This window comes from Nyctibius grandis, chromosome 12 (genome assembly GCF_013368605.1).
Source record: "Nyctibius grandis isolate bNycGra1 chromosome 12, bNycGra1.pri, whole genome shotgun sequence".
Taxonomy (NCBI): Eukaryota; Metazoa; Chordata; class Aves; order Nyctibiiformes; family Nyctibiidae; genus Nyctibius; species Nyctibius grandis.
In genome coordinates this window covers 2895185-2920393 of record NC_090669.1, presented here as the reverse complement: position 1 = coordinate 2920393, position 25209 = coordinate 2895185, and the positions used below count along the sequence as shown (strand labels likewise).

At 45.4% G+C, this 25209-nt stretch overlaps 1 protein-coding gene across 1 annotated transcript; it reads left to right on the top strand.

Moving 5' to 3' along the window:
• The first annotated feature begins 2731 nt into the window (after positions 1-2731).
• RFWD3 (ring finger and WD repeat domain 3) lies at positions 2732-23864 on the top strand. The gene is made up of 12 exons (XM_068411419.1): positions 2732-3114; positions 4552-4787; positions 6561-6661; positions 6778-6975; positions 9174-9265; positions 11418-11532; positions 16623-16851; positions 18053-18203; positions 20434-20610; positions 21224-21438; positions 21690-21907; positions 22994-23864. Exons 1-12 carry the CDS (start codon positions 2732-2734, stop codon positions 23135-23137), a joined length of 2259 nt encoding a protein of 752 aa, XP_068267520.1. The 3' UTR covers positions 23138-23864.
• Positions 23865-25209: the final 1345 nt, after the last annotated feature.

The window sequence follows — 25209 nt, the reverse complement described above, 5'->3', positions numbered from 1 at the left end:
GGGGGAGGCGACGCGGCCAGCTGCTCCTCGGCCCGCCGCTCTGGGGCCCGGCTCCCTCCGGGCGCGGCGGGCCCCGCCGCCACGGCAACGCCCCGCCCGCCTCCGCACCTGTTTGAATCCGCTCGAGCTCCCGCTCATTTCACCGCAGCGCCGGCTCCCCCAATGGAAACGCGCTTCCCGGCGCTTGCCCCGCCCTCCATGGCGGTCTGCTGTCTCACCGCCCAATCAGCCGGGCGCTCCCTACGGCCCTCTGACCAATCAGAGCAGGTCTTGCCTCCCCGCCCTTCTCCCCCTTCACCCGCCGTGCCCTCGGACAGATTGACGGAACGGGTGTCCAATAAGAAGGCGGGTCTGACCAATAGAAGCGGGCGCAGAGGTCGCGGCTAGCCAATAGGACGGCGGGGGTGGGGCGGCGCGGAGCTCGAGCGGGGCGGTTGTGCCCGCCGGCAGGTGAGTGAGGGGCGGCGGGGTCGGCTCCTCCCGGCCCGACGTCCCCCGCGGGCGCGGCAGGGCCTCCGTGGCCGGCCGCCGGGGAAGGCTGCTGCGGGGTCTTGCCGCGGCCTGGTCTCTCGGGGTCTGGGCGGCGGGAGGCCCGGGTGATGGCAGGCCCCGGCCTGAGGGGCTGCGAGGCGCCCGCGGGGGGGTCGGGCATGGCGTCCCCGGAGCTGGGAATGCCCGTGGCTGTCGGAGGAGAAATGTCCCCCCTCCCGCGCCGTTTCTGTGACTGGTTCTTAGTTAAAATAAGCTGTTCCTGTAAAAAGCCAGAAATAAACCCGTGCTTGTGGAGCGTGCTCTTCATTTTGGGTGGATTTGGGGTGGGTTTTTTGGGTTAACGCTCTGTTAAAGCAGGTGCAGCGTAATAACTGCTGGAGATGCAGAGCGGGGCCTGGGTTCGCCCGCGCAGCGCCGAGTGCTGGGCGGTGAGGGGCCCCTCCGCACGGCGGGGCTTGTGCTCCAGCCTTCAGCTGCCGGCTTGGTCCTGCGGAGCCTTCTGTGGAGCTGCCTCCTGCTTCTCAGGCTCTGCCCTGGGACAACGCTCTGGTGTTTCTCCTCTGGGCCCGAGCAGCTTGTTTGTGGAGACCTTCCATCTGCGGTGACTGCTGGGCCTGCAGCTGGCTGTCCTGAGGAAGCACTGGCCTTTGCCCCTTTCAGGAAGGCTCACAAGATTTAATGGTGAAAATGCCAGTATTAACGTGTTTTTTTTTTTTATTAAGAGCTACACGGGGTTAGTTAACCCACAACGGTGAATGTGTGCAATATTTTTAAGTCTCACAGTTAATTCATGGGGAAAATAAAGGGTCTGTTGTGCTTGTAGGTGGCAATTTTATCGTGAACGTGAATATCATTGAATATTATTATACCTTGACTGTTCTGTTGGGAGCTGGTGCTTAACATCTATTTTTGGCCTAGCGTAGGCTGAATTGGTAATTCGGATAAGAATTATAAAATGATATTTAAGTTAGAATTTCCTGAAAGGTCTATAAAAATATGTGCGCATTAGTACATCCCCCTCAAGTAATTCTTGTATACATTTTCTACTTATTCTTTGTACTAAAAGCAGCTCTGTTTGCACAGCACCTAGCCTAATAAGTTTTGGTGTGTGCTTTGGGCTCTTAAGTAATGCTAAATGTCTGCAATTCCCAAGGCCTTTCAGGTTTATGCCTGAGTATTGTTTGAGAATGTGAATGCCCTTCAGCAGCTTGCAGAATTTAATCCAAACATCTTCTCCAAAAAAGGACTATTTTTTTTTTTTGGCACACCTATTTATTCAGTTAAAGAAATAATCTTGAACTTTTTTGTGTTGTAAGACTGCCTGTAGAGCAGGGTGACTGAAGTGCTCTAATTTTTTGTCTGACAACAGCATAACAATTAGCAATGCACAGACTATCTCTTCTGTTTTTCTTCAAAACCCATGGTTGTATTTCTGTTTAGGAGGTAACCTGAAATCTTTATCCTAAAGACATTTGCAGGGCAACCATTGCTAAATAATATAGGTGATGTTTTACTGCAAATTTCATGTTTATCTAGTCTCAGACTGAATATGGATCCACAAATGCTGGTGCTGTAGGTAACTTGCTACCTCTAACGTCTCAGTTGTGGGTTCTGCTGTGACACCCGTTTGGCTTGGCGTGGTGTTGGTGAATATAAAGTACCTGAAAGGCCTGTTAAGGGAGCTGTGGGTAAGGGTCACAGCGATCTGTTACCATAAAGGAATTGAATTCAAAGGAACTTGAAAAGAAACCCACCTCCCGAGAGCAATGCGACGGACAAAGGACTGCATTGTAGAGCTTGTTTCTGTCTCTGTGGGTGTTGTGCAGTGCTGCTCACCTTGGAGAATCTCTCGAATATTTCCAAACTCTGTTGACCCACATGAATGTACTGGCAAGTAAGTGACGCCAGCAAGAAATCCCTAACTTTCCATATTCATGCAAAGGCTTACTTAAATCAGTTTTTGCAATGTGCCTTTGGTGCTAGCTGCTGTTGAGCCAAAGACTTCGAGTCCAGGACTCTGGGCGGGTGCTGCCTGCTATGCCAGCTCACATACCTGTATCGACTCGGGGCGGTTTAGCTCTGCTGCGTGTCTAAGGCAAAAGGACAAATTGTCTCTCGAGTCTGAATTCTAAAGGCTTTTGTAGTCACTGACTGCTGCACCTAATTCTTGCTACTCTCAGGCTAGAAGCAGGGCGCAGACTTGCAAATAAATACTAGTTTTCTTCAACTCTTTGCAGAAATGGCTCAAGAAGAGATGGAAGTTGATCTCCAACCAGTGGCTGGTTACTCTGTAGAGAACCTCAGGACACTTCCCACGGAGCCCTCTGCTCACTCAGCGCCATCGTCCCGTGCTTCAGTGCTGGGTGAAGGAGGAGGGAGCGTTGCAGTTCTTCCTGCTGATGACGCTGTTGTCACACCAAATGCTGGTACAACAAGAGAAGCAGCTGCTGAGCCTGACCCGCATCTGAGTCCTCCCTCTGCTCTCAACGGACTGCAAAGGCTACAGGGAGCACTTGATCCGTATCGGCCGTTGCCTGGGCCACAGGTCACACAGCGTCCACAAGTGAGGAGAGCTCGCAGGCAGCGGAGAATTGGTGGTTCCCAGAGGACAGTCAGTGCCAGGTAAAGCAGAAATTAAACTGGGTCTGAACTGCACTCTATCAGGTCTGGCATCAGTTTAAAACTGCCTTACTTCTGGCTGACAGAGCCCGGCTCAGTCCAGGTGCGGGGTTGCGGCCAAATTCTGGGCAGCTCACGTACCCTTTAAGCTCAATAATGGCACAACGCTTTCTGATCTCTTCTGACAGGATCTTTGCTCTTATTAAGTGAATCCCCCCAATTCTTATGTTGGCAGTGGTGGTGTTGACTTCTGAGTCCTTCTACGCTTTCCATCTCGCTTGCAGAGCTTCTGCTCGCACCGTTCCCTCTGCTCTGCCAGATTCCTGTCGGTGCTCCCTGCAGCAGTGCTGACTCTCGGCAGTTCCAGCCAGCATTTAGCTCAGTGGAGCTTGTGCTTTGTTTTGCATTTCACCTTAGATTTGGGGATTGCCTGATTAGGTTTTCTGGTGACAATTGCTGCAGAAGCTTTCACAAACATGCAAACGAGTATTTTTCTATAGTTTTGGTTTTTTTTTTTTTTGTTACCTCCAGGCAAAGAAAGTAAAAATTCTGTGTTTAATATCATTTGTGATGGGTTTACAGGGTGATGAGTGGGGATGCTCTCCAGCCAGAAAGAAATCCCTGTTTCTGGTTTGTTCGATTTTTTTTTTTTTTTTTTTTTTTTTTTTTTTTTTTTTTTGTCTCATCTTTGTAGCTTTTGTAAATGCCAAGGTTGAAAGTATAATTAACTGGAGCACTGCCTTTCAATTCAGGGAGACCAAGAACTGCTCTGCTCCCAAGTGATTAAACCTAACTGTACTGTTTGCCCTTGGATTGCATGTGAAGGTCACTGGAGTTCTTGGGGCTAGAAGGCAACCTGACAAACTTCTGCTTTCAATCTGGAGGATAGTTGAGATGATAGCTGAATTGATGGGGGGAGAGGGGAGGATGTTTCTATCCAGGGATGAAGTTCCAGTAGAAAAGAAAAGGGAAAGTGGAAAGACAAGGCACAAAGTAGTCAATGGAATGAGACTCTGATACAAGCCTCGTGCATCTAATATTACCAGTGGGTTTGGGAACAAGGTCTGAGTTAGGGTTGGAGGTACCAGTTAGGAGTTCCTTAGGCTATTAGTGAACGATACTTATGTGATCTTTGCTTTGCTTCTCTCCAACACCACCCCACCCCAAAAGAAGACAATGTCAGTGTTGTAACGAGAAGGAGATTTTCTTTGAGCTGAGCAAAACAAACGGTTGCTGTATGATACTGCTGATTGTTCATCAAGTGGGTAATTGTATGGGATTGCGCCTCTTACTAGAGGAGGTCTGTCTTGATAACTTTGATACCTTCCTATTGCAGTCAGAGCCTAGGAATTTTACTGCAAACAAGCGTGGAGAAACATGCAGAGTCTTCAGTTTACCTGAAATAACTGTGGTTTTTATTTCTTCCTTTTCTGGACTCAGGACAGCATTGGACAGTTACTTTCAACTCAGCAGGACCCAAGAGCCAGCTACAGGAGCAGTTCCGCGTGTGGAGCCCTCGCATATAGCGAGGGACAGGCAGGAACACAGCTCAGACGAAACAATAGAAGTGAGCGACTCTGACAGCAGCACTTCTGCTGAGGAGGAGGAAGTGGCGGAGGCTGCAGCACCGCTGTTACCGTCAGCCCAGGAGACACCTCCAGCAGCGGGCTCAGGAGGTTCGTGCTGTATTTGAGCTGTGTAGAGACTTACTGCAGAAACTCATCTTGCTGCTTCAGAACTCAGTGGGGAAATCCTTTCAAGCTTCACGCCAGACGGTGCTAAGAGATCATTATGCCCACAGCTGACAGGAGCAGGTTGCTGCCATAAGGCTTTCTGGCAAGCAGTTCCTAAGAGCAGTAGCAGCAATGGGTGATTGCTACTGTAATGTTAAATACAATCTTTTTGCTATTTGCAGGCTGCTGCTTAAAATTAATCCTGGAAATGTTCAGAATAACTTTAAGTTTAGGGATTAGTACTTAAAACACTTGCTCTGTTACATATTATCAAGGAGTATTACTGAAGACATCGATCACATCTCTGGAGATCAGCAGTGCTTTCACTTTTCAGAGAAGCATCTGATTCAGCATTTTTTAATTATTTGGGATTTCAGTCTGCTTCAGTTTAGAGTTTTCATTCCTGTAACTTCTCGTGACGCTTAGCTGAAGAGGTAGAGGTACTTAGGACAGTGGGCTTTTTGTTTGGCTTTTCCTCTTCTCAGCTTTCTCTGGCTCGCAATCCTTTATCCAGACTCACGTTCACAGGCTGCCATGCACTTCAGTGACATTGTTTGCGTGAACATGCACAGTTTACGTAAAAGTGGCAAATAGTTAACTTGCTAGTCAAGTTTATTGATGCCCAGAGAATAGGAGAACAAGATTAGTTTTCTTTTACTTCACTCTCTAAGGAATGTCCTTATGCTTCTCTCTGCCCTGCGTTTTGTTTTTGATTGGCCAGCCCAACTTGACACCTTTTTTGGAGGGTACATCTATGAGGTGTCTTTTGAACAGATTCATTTGGCTTGCTCTGAGCTAGTCTTACACGTGACGGGAGCTCAAGCTGTTAAATGCTGTCTAATACTGTGTGAACATATGCTCTCTGGGTTTTCTGGAATTCCCTTGTCTTTTTTGCTTATATAAGCCACTGGTTCCTGTTCAGCCCAGAACCATAGAGGCTGAAAACATTACTGACATTAGCCAGGGTTAGGTGGTACCTCTCCACTTGATTGAGAATATCTGCCTTGAATACTAAATGTGACTAATAACTCTTCTGTTTTGTCAGGAGATGGGGGAGATGGTAATTTCTGCTCTTTTTTTAGTGTGCTAGTGGTGGTAATCCCAACGTAGTATTTCTGTGTGCCTGTGCTTCAACAGAAGGGCTAACAGGCCCACCACAAAAACATATGGCCCAGCAGAACTGAGAGTTCAGATAACTACCAGCAGGAAAACTGTTTTAAGTCGGGGTGAATGGACAGATAGCATATGGTAATTGCTTTCTTGGCACATGAAATATGCATGCTTAGATCCCTTGGCAAAATAACTTCTTCATATTGGTGTCTGTATGTCTCTGGGCATAATGATGCAGGGCTGTATCCTTAAATCAGCCTAGCTATAGACCTGTATGCAGATATGTTTGTTTTCAGCAGGTCAGAAAATCCTGGTAACAATTGCTGTATTTGAAAGACTTCCCCTTTTTCACTGAACATGCAGAAATTCTGCTGCTTTCTATAAAAGAAAGCATAAAGTTCTTCAGCACTACTGTTGGTGGATGGAAGGGCTTACACACACAAACTGCCTGACCCTCAGTATCCAGGACACTGATGTGAAGCTTTGTATGTAACCTGTGCTGTTCTTGCACTGCTTACCTTATGCCCCGACTGTTTCAGATCAAGTCAGGAGAACTCCTTGTCTCCCCTGTTATGTATCAGTTCATTTAAGCAATGCTTTCTCCAGTTTCCAATCAGGTCCAAGCAGAGCCACCTCGAGCTTTGTCTCAAGCTTCTGTAGAACATGGAAGCCATGAAGATGAAGAGTCTAAAGTCCAGCAAAAGCAGGTAAGATGATCTAAATGCTTTTGGAGGCAGATTAAATATGGTAAATGCTGCATTTATCTAAAAAAAAAAGTTGTGTGGTGTGTTTGTTGTGTTTTTTTTTTTATTTTTAATCCTAGAGAACGCCACCAAAGAAACTGGAGCCATCAGTTCGTGTTGCACTGCTGGATGAGGAGGAAGGAGATACCTGTGCCATCTGCTTTGAGCAGTGGACCAATGCTGGGGACCACCGTCTCTCAGCATTGCGATGTGGACACCTATTTGGTTACACCTGCATTGAAAAGTGGCTCAAGGGACAGGCAGGGAAGTGCCCCCAGGTAAAAGGGACATTTATATCCACTGGAAAGGACTTGCTATTGGGTAACTTCTGCTGCAGGCGTGAGCACTGTAACTGTTACAACTGCTTGCTGCACGAAAAATCCACTTTTGCCTGCTGTCAGAAATAACAAAAATCAGCATTATTTTGATATAACTAGGCCAGGAACAAGTAGCACTGCTTTAAAGGGAGGATTCTGACTTGGGTTTTCTCCCTGAAGTAAACCATTTGTGAGTAGGAACTCGGAAGTTTGAGAGTTCAAGTGCTAAACCTGTAATTGGTTTCATAACACTGCACTGTGGTCCTGGAATATGGGAATGGCAGACAGATTCCTAGAAGCAATTAATTAATCTTTAAAGAATATGTTATTGGGCAAGAAATCTGAGAACTCTTTTCAGTTGCTTAATCTCCTGCTTTGAACTGCATCTGCTTTTGCAGCCTTTAAGCAGATCAGATTGTTTAGGTAGCTTGCAGAGAGTGAACTGGGAAACAAGTTGCACCTTCTAATGTCCGTTTGCAAATGGTAGATCTGCTTTTTAGGGTGCTCTTTTCAGCTTTGTTTCCACGGGTAATACTGATCTCTTTCGATTAGGTCCGCGCTTCTCTGCGATGTGCTTCCATTCCTTATTCCTTTTCTCCAGAAAGAAACGTTGACAAAAAATAGGTCGACGAGTACCTTGTAAATTGGATTCAGTTCTGCCCCTTTCCAAGTCGGTGGCTGGAAGCCCAGGATTTCTTTGGCTTTGTCATTTTGAGAGCTTCCATAGTCTTGCTTGACTTTGCGCAGGGTTCCCTCCTGTCAACAAGAAACTTCCTGTTGATGTGCACTGGGATTAAACCTAAAGAATCACTGTTGCCATAGCAAAGGCCCAAACCTTATTTTTCTTGTCCCTGTCAATTCTGTGTAAGCTTTTCTTCACCCACTCCAGGCCCAGACAGAATTGTCAGAGACCTTCCTGGCATCTTTGCTCTTTGGAATTTTGTGACTGCTTTCTTCTTGAACCCTAACAACTTGTAAGGGGTGCTTGCTTCCTCTTCCAGTGATGTCATTACTGAAAATTTCCTGGGAGAACTTGTTGCTCTGGAGAGAACCTTGCAGCTAAATCATCTTCCCTTCATTTTCAGTCGCTGTCCTTTGCGACTGGGCGTTCTCTGATTGAATAGCACAGAGCTGCTGTGCGTGGTGCTCTGTATACTAAGTGGCTTGAGTGCAAGTTACTGTGAAATTGCAGCATTCCTGATCCTGCCAGTGACAGCTGCTGGCTGCCAGGAAAGCCGTCTTAGCCACTTACTGCTCTGCAAGGCAGTTCTTTATGAAGGGAGGGGGTTGTCTGATCTGAAACTGTTGCCCGTGATATCTTTGTGCTACTAAATAATAGAGAAGTCTGCATTTTAAGTGCACATAGTAATTTAATGTTCAGCGGAGGTTACTTGATCTGAGTATTCACTGCCTCTTTTCTGATCAACAAGTATATTTGCAAAACAGTAAGCTTGCAGATGCTGTAATTTCTTCCAAGTCCCAGCTCTGGGAGGTATTATCTCTTCTTTTTAAGGTGACTCTAAAGTACTAAAGCCAGACACACAAAATTATTGGATTATCTGACTCCCCGTGTATCTCTGAAATCAGTGGGATGTCAGTGTTTCATACTGACACTGGAATGCTTTTATGGATTTGGCCCTATAGGATTTGATCAAAGGAACATAGTACGTAAATAAGAGTTGGGAGTATACTCGGGGGTTCCCAAATCCTTGTCTGTTGGCCAAGCAGCCAGTCTTGATGTTTTCAAAATAGAAGTTGGGCTGGTGTTTTGTTTTCATTCTTTTTTCTCCCCCTTTGTCTGATGGTTTTGTTTTTTAGTTGTTTTTTTTTTTGTGTCACTGGAACTTACCTGACCATGCTGCATCGCTGGTGCTTTAGCAGAACAAATTTAGTGGGAAGCAAGGCAATGTGTTATTCAAGGTGCAATAGGATACACAACCTAAACTGTTGTAGCCCCAGTTAGAGCTCTGGTGTCTGTATGAAGGAGTGTCTTGCAAGCACGCTGTGGTATATTTGTGTTTTTGTGGACTTGCTTTCAAGTAGACAACCCCTCCCTACTACCACAAGGATTTTTCAAAATAATGCCTAGCAACTTGTAGGGACGCATAGTTTGGATAGTTAAATTCTTGTAGATGAACTGAACTTGTCTCTTGTTTCAGTGCAATAAGAAAGCGAAACGTTCCGACATTGTGATCCTGTACGCTCGCACTTTGAAAGCGCTGGATACCAGCGAACAGGAACGCATGAAAAGGTATGGAGTCTCCACGTACAGACACTGCCTGCCTGCCACTGAAAGCTGCACGCTGGCTTTGCCTTCTTGCTTTAGTTTCTTGTATTGTCTGAAGAAATTTGTGCATTGGGGATTATCATGAGCATGGCTGGCTTAACAAACCAAGGTCTTGCTGGGTTGTGTGTATCTTACCTGGAAGGAGAATTTTCTTTTTTGGAACAGAATTCTTGAGTTTGTGCTTTGTGGCACTGAAATAACAAAAGCCATCTTGTGCTGTATCCTGAAATGCCATCACGGGAGAACGCGCAGAGTTGTTGCCAAAAAGCCGTATATTGCTAATTCATCATTAGAGGAGAAAAGCGAGGCATAGTTAGAAATGCAGGGGGGTGAATAGCTGACCTTTTCTGCCATCTTTTCTGCATGCATTAAACAGAGTAATCTCTCATATGAATCACTTTCCATCTTGCTTTGTCAAACTCTTCACGTAGCTTTACTTAATAAAGGTCAGCAAGCATTACTATGACTCTGCTTCCCCCTCCAACTTAAATGTAGGGTTTTTGTTGAAAGAAAGGAAAAGCGGGTATGAAAATGGGGACTAATTTCTTTTCAGTAAGATGCTGTCACAGATACTATTCTGAAATTAAAAGGTTGCAGATATCTGAGTTCTCCTGAACCTTGTAGTGAATAGAATTTAATTGGGGTCTTCTTCACATGTCTCTAACTGTATTGCTGTTCTTTCCATGCAGTCTCAACAGAAACCTCACTATCCTGGTAATTATTAGTCAGAAATGATTGAGGAGTAACTGTCACGAAGGGAAAATATCTCTTCTGTCCACATTGCCACTGCCTGATGGTGTTTGAACTGTACCTTTAGAAGGGTCACACTTTTACTGGATCAACACTGCAAAACAAATGATAAATAAGGTTTTTTTCAGAAGCACAGATGGCATTTGGGTATTCAAACCTTGTCATCTCTCAGGGAAAGGTAGTTGTCTAACTGCTGCTTGTGCCTCAGTCTTGCTGCAGCCCTTCCCTGCTTGCCCTGCACCTCCTCTGCCTCCTGTTTCTGTTGGGAGGCAGACAGCAATGCCTGCCTGTCCGTCCGGTTCAGGTGCTGGCAGTGGCTGCTTTGTGGCACATGGCCACGAGCAGAGGACAAATGTGAACACTGATGCACACATCAGTATTGCTTTGCTCTTAGCCTTGAATTATGTGTAAGATCATCGGTTTTATTCTTCACGTTCAAAAAAGCCAGCCTTCAGGCTCTGGGTACTTGTGTAAAGAATGTGCTTGTGATGGTTAAATACAGCGGTTCACCTGTTTCTTCTGCAGTAAAAAAATCGTGTGAGGACGCAATAGGGAAATGACAGAATTCTGTGCTTGGTAAACATGCCAGGCTAGGTCTGTATATTTAGAAGGTACTTAGGCAAGCGAGATCTCCCTGCACATCAACTACTGAAATAACTGGAATATTGCAGCTTTTGAAGTGCAGAATGCAGTGGTCAACATTACAGACCCAACGTACAGCTAATTTTAAGGAATACTGGTGTTTCTTCCTCCTTTTTAACTATTCCTTCATATGTAAAGCATATATGAAAGAGAAATTGAAGTATCTTATCAAAAGTGCTGCTGCTAAATGGTGCATATGCACTTTTAGGCTCAAGGTGAGGTAGTAAGTATGGCTTCTCTATGGGTATTCACAGAGAATTTATCTGTATCTGGCTGATAGCTGTATTTTATTGAAATACAAAATTAGTTACTGGTAGTAGAAACAAGCTGGAAGATTTTGCTGTGTTGTGACTTGCTGTATTACTGCCATGGTATATTACATGGGCACTGATGGTATAGAATTTGCTGAACTGTTTCTGTAGGGCAAAAAACCTGATTTCTCTTTTACTCTCCTCTACTAAATTAGTGCATTAGGAGAGGGTGAGGTGAAAGGCTGTTGTTTGTATGGAACAATACTTGAGTGAGTCATTCAGTACAATTGCATAACCAAGAACATCGTGAGGTGAATGCACTGGATGAGTGTGGTACCAGATTTTCTGTTACTTTTGAATTTACCTGAGCAGGACCTGCGTTGGGATGAAGTCTGGGGACAGGAGTCAACAGCCCAGAGACGCATTCTTGGTAATACCTAGTCCTAAGGATTGCTTTTCTCTCATTCCTCCAGCTCTTTGGAAAAGGAGCAGGTGTTGCGGAGACAGGCAGAGCTGGAGTCTGCACAGAGCCGTCTCCAGCTGCAGGTTTTGACAGACGAATGCAGCAAACTCCACAAGCAAGTTCAGGTGAGTCTCATGCTACTAATAATACACAGAGGATTCCCTTTCTCTTCAGCCTGTCTTTTTCCATTTTCCCTTAGAGGAGAGAAGACAGGCTGCCAGTTTTAATAAGCAGCAAGATTTAGTAAACTCAACTGGTGAATCATTGGGAATATCCTAAACATCCCAGGCTGGAATATTCGGGTTACGATATAGCACTGACCTTTGTTTTTTGTGCTTCTAAGACTTTATCAAATTTGCAGGTACAGCTTAGCTGTAGAGTGTTTTTTAGCTGCTGATGTTGCAGGTTCCTCCTGAGGTTTTGTGGTGCCTGGCAAGGCCTGGTAATACTTATTCTCCTCATCTTTCTATTAGCTGCATCAAAATAAGCTTTGAGAAATCTCTTTAGTAAACCTGTAATGGGACCTATTGTCACTATCTAGTCAAGAGCCTTTGAGAAGTAGTTTGTGAAGAGGCATGGCTATTTGCAAAAACAAAAGAAGAAAAAACCTAAATTTTCTGTGAAGGTCAGTCAACGTTTGACTTAAGCACCTTCTGGTACCAGGAGACCTGGCCTGTCAACAGGGTAGGCTGCATGCGTGGGCTGAACAGCTGCTGAGAGGCACCTCTGTCCCCTTAGAATACAAATTACTGAACATAAGTGACTGGTTGCTAAATGACTGCTTCCTTTCTGGCTCATGCAATACTGTGATATTTTGTAAGCCATCACAGCTGCTTTTGCAGGGTTCCTATCAGTTGTGGACTTCACTGGTGCTTCCAACTGTGAATTATCTGGCATGTTCCCCCAGTGCTAGGTTTCCAACAGACTGTTTCACAGCCAGTTTGCTGCTTTTGTTGTATGAAGTAGATGATATCTAATCTCTCTCTGTCTAGTAACTCGCTTAATTTTATGGTTTTGTCTACTTCTCGATTTTTTTTATAGCCTTGGCTATTCATGTCTGTACATTAAGCAGCATCCTCTTTGCTGAAGTCTTCTCATGTGATGTAAGATAAGGCTTTATAAATTGCTTGCCTAAAATCCTGCACGAAGCTGTGTGCTCATCAGAGCTAATAAGAAAATTGGTCTACTTTAAACTTTGGCTTAAAGAAAATGTGAATAAGATAAAACTGCAGGTCTATAATGTCTTCCTTGCAATTCTTTTGGTGTTAAATGATAGAGTATCCAGTCTAACTGAATTGAAGTCCCATGTTATAAAGATTAAGTACCCTGTGTTCTTTAAGCTCTGTTTCAGTATTTATACTGCATTCATCACTGTCCTGTAGTGGTTAATGTGAATGCTGGAAGCAATTTTAAGGTGCTTGTTTATACTATGAATAAACTGAAAGTAAAACAGTTTGCTGGGGAGCAGAAAATCAGCAGGAAGTCTGGAATAAGTCTCTTAAGTTTTTGATTATATTTTGAGCATCTGGCTAATGAGTTCTGTCTCTTATGAGAGGTCATCTAGTAAAGCAACTACTTGCATAGTACCATTTAGGTTGGAAGGGACCCTAACTGGGTAACTTCAGTGCTGGGTTGGGTTGCTCAGGGCACTGTCACGCCAGGTTTTGTGTGTACGTGAGCAGATCGCACAGCCTCTCGGGACATCCCATTGCTGACCCACCTCATTAAGAATTTTTTTTCCTAGCATCTCATCTGAATTTGCCTTGTTGCATCTTGAGTCTGTTGCCCTGGTCCTTTCAGCAAGCAATGTTACTGATGGCATGAGCAAACATGTTTAATTGTTTTTCTGTATTGACTTACAGCTTTGTGTGCCAGAGTGCTGTGGGATTACAAAAGAAATGTGTGAAATGTCTGTACGCTCAGAGGGACACTCGATATGGCAAAGTTCAGTTGCGTAGAACTTGACTGGAATAGCTATGAAGTTCACTGCTTGCATAGAAACCTTGGTGTCTGAGGACTTACAGAAAGCAAATGCCATCGGCTTCCCCCAAAAGTCATTGTGTGAACCCTTTTTTGTTGCTAATGCGCTCGAGAGCTGCGCCTCATCAGCAGTCGTGTCACTAGTTATGACCTTTTTTAGGTTTGTATGCATTTTTTCCCTGCTCTTGTCTGTTAACAATCTCATCTGTTGTACTTTGTTATTGAAGTGTTTAAGATGATTGAGGCTAGAAAAGGGATGTTTTTTAAGTCTTTAGCTATATACGTTAGCTACATACATAAATACATGAGGAAAGGAACTTGAAGCTGAGGGGAGAGAGGGTAGGTAGCTAACAATGGAAGAAGGCTCTCAGCAGTGGTGTTCTGTATGTAAACCTGCAGTGTGTGCTGTGCTGAGCTATCTGCTGCACACTGCAGGGCAGGCTCAGCCTTGAATTTTAGAGGCAGTGTTACTGAAGCCTTCCTTTTGCCTAAAGTTTTTCCTTTGTGAGCACAAAGAACTTGAGAATCAGATGTGAGCTATTGCAGTACTTCTGAATCTGCCAAAATTTTCAGTAAAAGTTAGCTAATAATAGCAAACCATCTCTGGCTTCTGGCATTAATAACACTCATTAGCTAGGGTAGGAGATTCATTTTTGCAAGTGGGAAACAGTAGCTCTGGGTGCATATGGAGCAGTAAAGGGAGGACTGGCAGGGAAGTGCCAGGAGATTGCATGCTGCTGTGAAGAAGCAAGCAAGTGTAATTGTGAGCCTTGCAGAGGTCAGTTTATATTGCTCGATGTGTTGGGAAAGCTTTTTTAAAATAGGATTTTCAGAGCATCCAAAAAGAATTGGATGGCAAAATATTAATAAAAAATTTGTGAAACTAACACCTTTTAGAAAAATTTTAGGGTTTATTTATTTTTATTGCATAAAAATCTTTCATCTTTGTGTTCACCTCCAGTTGATGTCTGGGGAAGATCTATAAGGAGTTGGTAAAAGCTGGTGTTTCATTCAGCTGTTACTTATAGTGAAGCCGATTAAAAATGCTGTGTGTCCCTTTGAATCTGAACCTGAACCAAAGGAAGGTGGAATGCCTGTAGTGCTGCGCTGCAGGTGAGGTTGCACAGCCCTGTGTTTATCTCTGTTAAATGCAAGGCTGGGGCTGTGTTGTGCACGACAGCAGGCATGGCTTCGCTAAGAGGTCTGTGGGAGCACAGCCAGAGAGCGACAGTCATCTGATAACTGCCTTTGTCTTTCAAGCTTCGTATCAGCTATTAAGACTGTAACCTAATACTCAAAAGAAAACTGTTCTGAATTTCTTGTAGCTGGTTCTCTTCCTTTCCTATTCATTGTGCTCTCCTGCTTCTGCTTCTCATGCATACTCCTAGGGAAGACTTCTGCTGTACATCCTCTTCTTTCCCCAGCCTGTGTGACTGTGTTCATTCAAGCTGAAATCTAGGAGGCAGTCATGGTGTGTGCAGAGACACGAGTGTGCCCTCGAGCCCCTTAGTCAACACCAGGCACCAGGAAGACTCTGCCGAGCATCTTAAAGGAAGGTAGAGGCTTACACTACAGAAGAGTGTTCTTTTGAGCACAATTAGCGGAATTTGTTGTGCAGAGCGACATTTTTAATCACCTTGGTAATGGGTCTCCAGTAAGACTTCCTGATTCTGCTGGGTTTGTCCATTGTGTTTAAATACAAGCAATTGTACTAATAGTCCTTGTGGTTTTAATTGCCTGGTTTCCTTTTTAATAACTGGTGTAAAAGTTGAATGTTGAGTGGAGGTGATGAGGAGAGTTTTGTAGAGCAACAAATAATTTTACTCTCTCTGATCCTCAGTGGTGGTGGTATCCTCCTGCCTTTTAGAAATAATGAGTTTATTAAATTTTTTATTAAAAGTCACTTTCTTCTAAGTTCCTGGTGTTTTCACTGACTGCTTACTCTAAGCCTGAAGCTATAGCTTCCAACATAAGCATCCTGGCACCCCCTACACCTCTTCTTCCTCTCCAGGTTGTTTTATCTTTGCATGTTCTAATGGGATCATTTTGAGTCTTCAGCTTTGATTTTTATTCCCTTGGGGAATTCGCAATGAGCTTGATGCAAAACAGATCAGACCTCTGTAAAATATCAGAATTGCTCTCCTCTTGAGCAGTGTCCAAAAGTTATAGGTCTTGATGGTAACTATTAATGTAGAGCTTGATCTTTGATCTTGCCTCTTTGAGAACTGCTGCCTTTGCTTAGATGTGAGTTAAGTGGTAGTGGCTGGTTCAATATTGAAGCTAGCTTGCAATCTGCTGATATAATATCACTCTCGTGGCCCTTAATTGTTTAAAAATTACGTAGTACTTGAAGCATAATCTATGTTGCTCAGACAACAGAAAGCAAGTAGCAATTTTCTTAATATATACGCTCCCTCTAATATCCTTGGGGGTCTGTACTGTCTGGTTTTGCCCTTGGATTACAAGTTGGTCAACATGCTTTTGGGGGGGGACAGGGGGGGTATTTTTAGTTGGCTCAGAATATGCCAGTGCATACCCACCTCACCCCTGATGATCTCTGTAGAAAGAGGAATTCTGGGAATACCTTGGTGCTGATGGAAGCTGTCCTTGGCTGTGTCTCTGCTGAGCATCCTTGAGCATTCTTCAGTTGAGGGGGAGGAAGAGGCGGGGAGGAGGTGGTGGAAAACAGGGCTGGAGCTCTTGAGAGTTGTGTCGTTCCTGGAATTTGCTGCCCAGGGTTTACAAGAACAGGGTCATCTTCATTAAATAGACTGACTTGTTTCCTGCAACACCCTTTATGTTGAAACTTGGGCTTTTATTTTTTTATGGGGTATTCTGGAAATTCTGGAAAATGGTTCTAATTGACTTTCTCTTGTGGTTTAGCTGCGTGTAATAATTGGCAGTTCATTCTTTTCTAAACAGCATTGATCTGGTAGTAATTGTTACTGGCTTTTATGTGTTGCACAAGAGTCCTCTCTCCCACGGGGTCTAATACATACAATAACAGACTTTGAGTATGTTCTGCCAGAACTTGCATAGCATTTTGAATGCTTTTGTTGCTCACTGTCATAGTCGGTGGACTTGGAAATCCAGCATTTCAGGAACAGCGTGGAAATTGGACCATATTCTCCCTCTTTATCTGAGAACAAGTACAGATGGAGCATCTGGAACATACAGCCCAGTAGGTTACATCGCCAGTGACACATTAAAGCCCTTTGGGTCTTTTTCTTTGCAGGAGCTGAAGGCTCTGGTGGCCCAGCACAATGTGAGTGCTTCTCAGCAACCTGGCAGCTCCCGCACCTGCCTCCCAGGCAGCCTCCCCTCCAGCCAGAGCCAGCGCAAGTACCACCTGGAAAAGGTTTTTGTGGTGTCTCAGACTGGGAACTGCAGAGTAATGGCATACTGTGACTCACTGAGTTGTCTCGTGGTATCACAGCCTTCTCCACAGTCTACTTTTATTCCTGGTAATTAAGCAAGTCAGGATTTGGGGGTTCATAGGTGAAAGTTAAATGTGTTTTCTACTTGCTCCCTGCTGCCTCACTTCTCTTCCTTGACCTTTGCGTGTGCCTTGTAAACTGGGAATACTCATATGACTCCCTGTAGTTCATCTGGCCCCTGCATTGGTAACTTCTGCCTGGCGAGGTAGCTTGTTTCCCCCACCACTTCTACAGCAGAATCCTAGCAGGGGGTCTCTGGCTCTTCTGCTGAAGTGCCACATCCACAAGAAGGTGAAAGGTGTGTCTGGTGCTCCTTGCAAAGGTGATCTTCTGAAACAGCAAGGGCCAGCGCACTAGGGCACGCGGAGGAGCTTCCAGTGCTTGAGTGAGAAACATTGCTCCCCAAACTGTAGGTGGATTGATCCGTGTGCAGCTGATTTGTCAATACTCTTTAAAAAAAAAAGAAAAACCAAAAGCAAGAAGATTTTAATATGAATGATAGGAGCACTGTTTCCCAGGGAGGAAATAGGAAGCCAGGAAGTCCTGGGCAGCCCTGTTTCTGCCGCACTGTTATGGCCGGGGGCAAGTGACCTGACATTTGGGCTGGTGCCAACTTGCTTTTTCAGTGAAGTAGATGGAGCGTTAGGAGTCTGAGAGAGTTTATTTGCGAAGCACTTCAATGCTTTCTGAATGATGAAACTCGCTTTGTTTGGCTAATGGTTTGGAGATTAATACGCCTTATCTAGGCATAGCAAAATTGTTTCTGCATTCAACTGACCTTATTTGTCTGGCTTTTGGAGCCAGGGAATGAATCTCTGAATGGAGGCTTTGTGGTGACTCCTGTAGCACACAGGGTAAGTTCACCTGTAAGCATTCTTTGTGGCGACAGTTGTTCTCTTAAATAGCCATGTAATCCTGCTGTGTGTGTTTTTTGTCTAGGCAAGAATGTCTTTGAATAAACTGGCTAAAGAGCAGCAGGCTCTTGTAACAAGAATTGTAACACTGATACTGAGTTTGCTCTTGCTGGCTGGGATCCTTAAGGATTGAGCCCTGTTGCCTTTTGAAGTAAAGAATGATTTGTAGTGGTTCTTATCCAGAACAGCAAATAACTTTTACGTGTTTATCCCACCGCAGGCTTCAGTGCAGACATTGTAGTTCTGGCATAGAATTGCTAGTTCTACACGTGTGCCGCTTTGCGATAACCTGCTTTATCCTCCTGCTGTGACAGGCTGCGGTGTTAAGATGATGAGCGTGGCCAACCTGAGGAGCAGTCAGTACATCCCCATCCACAGTAAGCAGATTCGGGGCCTGGCTTTTGGCAACCGAGCGGATGGCTTGTTGCTCTCTGCTGCTCTGGACAACACTCTCAAACTTACCAGGTGAGCCTTGCTGGGGGGAGCAACCTGTCCCAGAGGAGGTTTGCTATGTGCAAGAGACTGGCTTGGATGCTGGTCGGTCTCGCTCTAAATGTCTCGCAGCATTTGCTGTTCTGCTTTCCAAAAGATGCTGCTTACATGCAGACCTGATCTCATCTATTCTTCCTGCATGTGGGAACTAACAGAGGGAAAGACTTGTTCTTGCTTTCAGATCCTTTAGGTGGAGGTGTTATGGAGCTACCCATCTCTGATACTTTTCCCATGGAGAATTCAGTGGAAAACAAGTAATTTGGCACAGATTGGCCAAGTTGTGTTGAGAACAAATATATAATGTATAGATGTGAAATTTACTGTCCGCTTGCTTTTCTGTTACTGCAGGGAGATGTGGAGCACGGGAACTTGTGTGGCCTAAAACAGAAACAAGGGGTGTTTAGGTTGGGCTTTCTTCCCTGTGCTAATGTTGGCTTTTTCTGACTTCAAACTTCTTGCAGGGCATGGAATTCATCTGGGGTATGAAATGTGGAGACAGCATTGTTGAGCACGTGCTAGAGGAACACAGGTTCTCTAGAGCTAGCAGAGACTTAGAGCAGCAGGTTGGAGACTTAATTATGCAGAGGCTGAGAGAAAAATGTGTCCAGTCCTGGTAGAATTTGCAGCCCATGAGTGTATTTCCTTGCTACTCCGTGCTGCTCTTCAATCTTAAGTTTAAGCCGCTTCAAAACTTTGTTGGCTGATTCTCAATGAGTTAAAAACAACATCTTTATGCATATCTGTCCGTCAGTATAGGATTAGGCAGGATATGTGTCTGTGTTATGACTGATTAGTCCCAATTCTTTCCCATGAGTGAAGCAAGGAAGAGAACTTAATCCTCCCACAAAAATGTAAGGAATGTTGCTTTCCTGTTACCATGTTGAAATGTTTGCTAGGCTGGTTTAAAAGTAAACAAAACTCTCTGATGCTAAAGTCAGCGTGTCAGATTCCTAACAGATGAGGCTGATACTCTTTCCATGGTTTAATCTGGAGAGTGGCTTCTCGTCGCAGTATCTGCTCGGACACTTGACTCCCATATCTGCCCGGTTGGCTGCATCGGAACTTGTGATCCTCTTGCTTTTGCGCTCGATCCCAGAATGTCTTGGAGTTAAGTGCTTGCCTCAGCAGCATCTTCATACTTTTAGTCTCCTTCTGAAAGAAAAGCTCCACTTTGGTCATCTTTCTTCTCTAGTTACTGATTTCATAGTCATCCTACCAAAAGGAATTATCCAAGATGTTCTTAAGGCTCCTGTTCTGGTTTGCAAGTGTTTAAAATAGCACCAAGGCTTTAGTGGTGTGGGTTTCCTTTTTCCCCCCTGTTTTGAACCAGTCACTGCTCTGCTATCAAATGCCCTGTTAGTTTTCCCCAGCCAGGTTTGTCTTTGTGGTGGTTCTCTTTATACTTACCTGGGAGCAATTACGTGCTTCTCTGGAGTTCCGAGCATCTTCCCTTCCTTGAGGAGAAACCTACGTGTTGTAAAGGATACCCAGAGTTACTCTGTGTTCTGTCTTCTGTCCCCCACTGCTCTCGGTGTGCTGAGCCTATGCTGACAACGCTGCCCTTCGCAAATACGTTCTAATCTGACACCAACTTCATTTGCTATCCTGGGTTGCACCCCTCTGTGTCCTCCCCTCTTCTTCCTTCCACAAATTGAGTTTCTAAAGAATTAACACTATAAATGTGCTTTTAACTGTCTTTACCCCACTCACTGTCTCACTTTGCTTAAATTGGATTCTTTTGAGGCATAAGCACTGTTCCTCTCCTGTAAAAAGAGGGAAATAATTAATAAGAGATGTAAGCTGAATAGATGAGCCCTGTGATCTCCAGGAATATGCAGTATTACGGGATCACACTAGAGTCACTTCTTCTAATTGTTTCCAGAAAAGAAACTTAGCTTTCCCTTTCCAGTAAGGCAGCTGAGACCCTGCACTGAGCCTTCTTTTCCCAGTCTCCAAAGATCAATCTGGAAAAGGAAGCATTGTCCTGGAAGAATTACAAACCACTTGGCAATATCCAAGTGATTATTCTGTCTAGATTTTCCAGATTCATATCTGGAGTAAAGGAGGAGTTAATTCAGAATTCAGTCTTGAGAGATGCTTCTGTCTAAAGACTCTAAAAGCTAGATTTGCTTACCTTAATTGTGCTATTTTCTCATCGGTAGATGTTTGTGCAACAGGCCAACACTTTGCTTTTCTTCTGCAGCTTGGCAACAAATACCGTGGTGCAGACGTACAACACTGGCCGTCCTGTCTGGAGCTGCTGCTGGTGTCTCGATGATACGAACTACATCTACGCTGGATTGGTCAATGGCTCTATCATGATATATGATTTGAGAGACACCAACTCTCACGTCCAGGAACTAGTCCCGCAGAAGTCCAGGTATGGCATAAGGATTTTTCATTCCTCTCAACTTCACTAATATACATTAAGCTAAATATAGCTTCTTCCATAAATCATACAGCAACTGGAATATTTGAAATGGTTTTATGTGAAGCTGTTGTTCAAAAATTCAAATTTAGCACAGATGGAAGAAGTATCCCATAGGGTTGGCGTGGTATGTGTATAACTCGGTACAAGTGCTTGGCCCCTGCATCTTTTTAAGGCACGCAGTGGTCAGAAATGCGCCCGTTGGTGCAGTCTAAGCAGACGAACTGACTTTGTTTTGGAGCTGGGTTTAGTATTTAATTTGGAAAGAACAAATTACAGAGGTGTGAGATGCTGGCACTTCCATCTCTTCTACTACTGAGGGAATCAAATGCTGATTTACACACATCAGATCTGTGTTGTCTGGTGCTTCTTTAAAACGTAAGGCTCTAGTTACGTTGAATTTCATTTATTCTTGACAAACCCATTGGGGTTCCTTGCTTGAAGGGCAGTTCTGTCGCCTGCTTAGGCCGTTCTTTGCAATGTGGTTGGAGAGACTGGAGCTCTGAAGTGGTGAGGCAGAAGGGCTGCAGCTGACGGCACTGACTCTTGCCACTCACGCTTTCAGGTGCCCCATGGTATCGCTGTCTTACCTGCCCCGGATGGCCTCAGCCTCGCTGCCTTACGGTGGAATATTAGCTGGGTCCTTGGAAGGAGCCTGCTTTTGGGAACAGAAAGCTGGCAACTCCTACCGGCCTCATCACCTGCCGCTGGAACCTGCGGGATGCATCGATATTCAGACAGAGATCAACACACGGCACTGCCTCGCGACGTACAGGCCTAGTACGTAACAGCGCGCGCCCGCAACGCGCTTGTCATTCCCACTCTGTCCTGCTGTTTGTTGGGGTCAACAGCAGCTTTGGTGCTGAGGGCACAGCCAAAGTGTAGTACCTGCCCTAGCCAGAGCAACAAGCCTCTGCGCATAGATAAGAGTGGGGTGAGGGCAAAAGGAGGCAGCTTGCTTGTGTTGCTACAGTTAAAACTCGTCTGCAATTAAATTTTCTTGAGGTTACCTTTTTATTTTTACCACGCAGGTAAAAATAACCCATGTGTGCGTTGTGTGATGATGGAACTGACCTGCAGCCCACTGACAGAGGCCTCTGAAGATGTGGTGTGTTCTTCTAACCCAGTTCAGACTTTCAGCGCTGGGCCCACCTGCAAGTTGCTGACCAAGAACGCCATTTTTCAGAGCCCGGAGGAGGACGGCAGCGTCTTTGTGTGTGCTGGTGATGAGTCGACTAACTCTGCCCTGGTATCTCTCATTCCTTTCAGTGTGGTGGAGGGTTTTATTGCAGCTCTTAGGAGAGAAGCATTAGCAGTGTGTTTTGGTGGGAACTGTCATGCACGTTACACTGTGCAGGATAGTCTGTTGTGTTTGCTATAGCAGGTGTAGCTTTGTGATAGTGTGGGCCACCCGATGTTAGCCACGGCCTGGTCCACATCCATCGAGAGGAATGCAGGCAGCGAGCCCCTGTTGTCCACTGGAGGAATGCAGCTGGGCACGCTGACACAGCTGTGAGTCCAGAGAAGGGCAAGGAAGGTGGTGAAGGGTCTGGAGCACAAGTGTGATGAGGAGTGGCTGAGGGACCTGGGGGGGTTTAGCCTGGAGAAAAGGAGGCTGAGGGGAGACCTCGCTCTCTACAACTGCCTGAAAGGAGGGTGTAGTGAGGGGGGGTCAGTCTCTTCTCCCAGGTAACAAATGATAGGATGAGAGGAAACTGCTTCAAGTTGTGCCAGGGGAGGTTTATGTTGGAGATCAGGAAAAATTTCTTCATGGAAAGGGTTGTCAAGCACTGGCACAGGCTGCCCAGGGCAGTGGTGGAGTCCCCATCCCTGGGGGGATTTAAAAGCCATGTAGATGTGGTGCTGAGGGACGTGGGTTAGTGGTGGGCTTGGCAGTGCTGGGTTAATGGTTGGACTTGATGATCTTAAAGGTCCTTTCCAACCAAAACAATTCTGTGATTCTATGATTTGAACTGGGCACTAACTGGTGTAATGGGGATTTGGTGGGATAGCTAATGTGGTAAGTGCTGTCAGGGTTGCACGCAGGCTCTTCAGGAATGACAGGGAAGATGAGGAGAAGGGTTGCTGTTTCTGTGAAACAGCAGCTTGGATGCAGAGGGTGGACAACAGGCTGCATGAGAGCTCATGAGGGTCAGAGGAGAGGGCAGTCAGGGTGATGTCCTGCTGGGACTCTGTTAGAAACCATCCAGGCAGGGTGTGAAAGTAGTCAGGGTCCTCTAAGTAACTTGAGGAAAGTCTTTCCTCTCGAGAGAGGAAGCTCGGGTTTGGGTGGGTGGGGAGAATCCTGCCATCTTTGACCTTGTCTGTCCCACAGCTGTGGGATGCTGGCAGTGGCTCCCTGCTGCAGAAGCTGCAGGCTGACCTGCCTGTGCTGGATATCTGCCCCTTGGAAGTGAACCAAACCCACCTCCTGGCTACGCTGACTGAGAAGACGGTGAAGATCTACAAGTGGCAGTGAGAGTGGTCCTCTCGCCTGCCGCAGAGAGGCTTTCCAAACATGCTACTGACTAACCCTACACAGCTGCTCCGTCCCAGGCTCTGCTGTCCTGCACGTGCTGCTTCAGGAGACAGACACCGCTGCGGCACCTTTCTGGCAGTAGGCAGGAACTGGGACGTGCTGGTGCCTGGAGCAATTCCCTTCTTCCTCCATTTTCCTTTTTAGGTCTGCCCTTATCTCTTTTTTTGGTCAATTTTCTTCAGTCAGACTTTGCAAGCTGCCTCAGCACAGCAATAATTCTGGGACTGTCTCCAGCATGTGTTGCTGCACTTTTTTTCCAGTATGAATACAGCACAGGGACCAGGGACTTGCAAATCTCTTTTATGAATCAACAAAATAAAAGGAACTTGAAGACCTGAGACTCCCACTGCACTTTTCTCGTGGAGACCTGCTGTGATTACTGGGTGACGAAAGGGTGGCAATATTGGCATCTTGCTAGCGTGGCTGATACTCGGTGTAAAGGCGAGTTCACTGCTTTAGAGAACCTACTCCTGTGTTCCTCTGAAGGTCTGGGGTCAGTTGGCAGTTATTCCCTGGTGAGGACAGACCCTGTTTTGTAGCCATGGAGAGAACAGATCTGGAAAATCTACAGAGAACCTTTTTTCTTTTGTAGCTTTTTTCCACGTCCATATAATTTGCACTGCAATTCCCTAATTCTCTGCCCCCATTTCCTTCCCCTTCTCTCTTCCCTGCTTCACCTGCAAGCAAACTCAGACAGTTTGGTTGTGGAAAATGAAACTAGAGAAGTACGGGTAAAGAGGAGGAGATGAATCTTGTGCTGTTGGCTGCTGCAGTCCATGGTGTCCTTCCTTAAAGGCAGCAATGAGACAGCCAGAACACTGGCTGCTTGCTTTCAGTTGGGTTGTTTTTTTCCCCCCTGCCTTTGAGGAACTGGTGGAAGCTCAGGGATTTCATCCACTTGCTTTCACTGCCCTTTTGCCTTCCTTAAATCATCGCTTCCAGCTCCCGGCCGGTCACAGCCAGCTGCCAGTTGTATTTGTGTGCAAGCGTGCTGCAGACTCGCTGATGTCCGTGAATTGTGAACCTGTTGGGTGGGATCAGAGATCAGGGATGGGTGCTGTCCCGGTGGGCTCTTACCACCTTGATCATAAATACGCTGAGGGGTGCGAGAATGTTTATCTCCAAGTCAGATCATGAACCAGGACTTAGGTTTCATTTTATGTTTAACGAAATTAAATTTGGAAGGCTGTTGGAAGCTGCAAGACGAGTTGCCTGTGTTGGGAATGTGTCCCTCAGCACACCCCTGCTGCATCTGTCCTGCTCAGATTGAGTGTGCCACCCCCTAAACTACCAGAACAGTTTTATTTTCTGAAGTCTGAGGTTTGCACAGTATGATCCTGTTTATCTTACCTCTTAAAAATGAGATTGAGAAGATCTCTGCTTAACTTTATATTTTTCTGTATAGTATTTTGTTCCTATATTTTTATATACTGTAAAAATAAAGTGTTTATAGTTACCAAATATAACTGGTGCTGCTGTACCTTAAATATATATCTCGGCAGTTACGCTGCATATCTTGTGAACGAAACAAGCATCCCTGTACGCAGGTAAGGTCTCTCATCCTTTATAGTATTCCCAAGTCACACTGAGCTTCAGAGTGAGATAAGGGGGGCTTTTGGTGAACGAAGAGTCCTCACCGAACCACGCTGCTCTGACCAGGTGAGGGGAAAGGAAAGGGTTGAGCAAAGTCAGGCCACGCACCTGGGACATCCTTTTAACTGGAAATAAACTCACTGATGTGAGACTTGGTGGCATTTTAACAATGATTAGGAACAAAGGGTTAGGAGAAAGAATAATGTGAGAAGTTAATGCCAGCTAAAAGCAGGAGTAGGCTGCTCTCTGCCAGCTTAGTGCAATGAGCTGCTTGTTCTCAGCCCTCCTGAGGCATCATTTATGTTGAGGCAACTCCAACCCCTGTTCCCACAAGAAATTTGGACATTTTAAACGCAGACAGGAAAAGGTATTAAAAGGCCTCTCAGCTTTTGGTTTTCTAGGTAGCACTTATTTTCTGC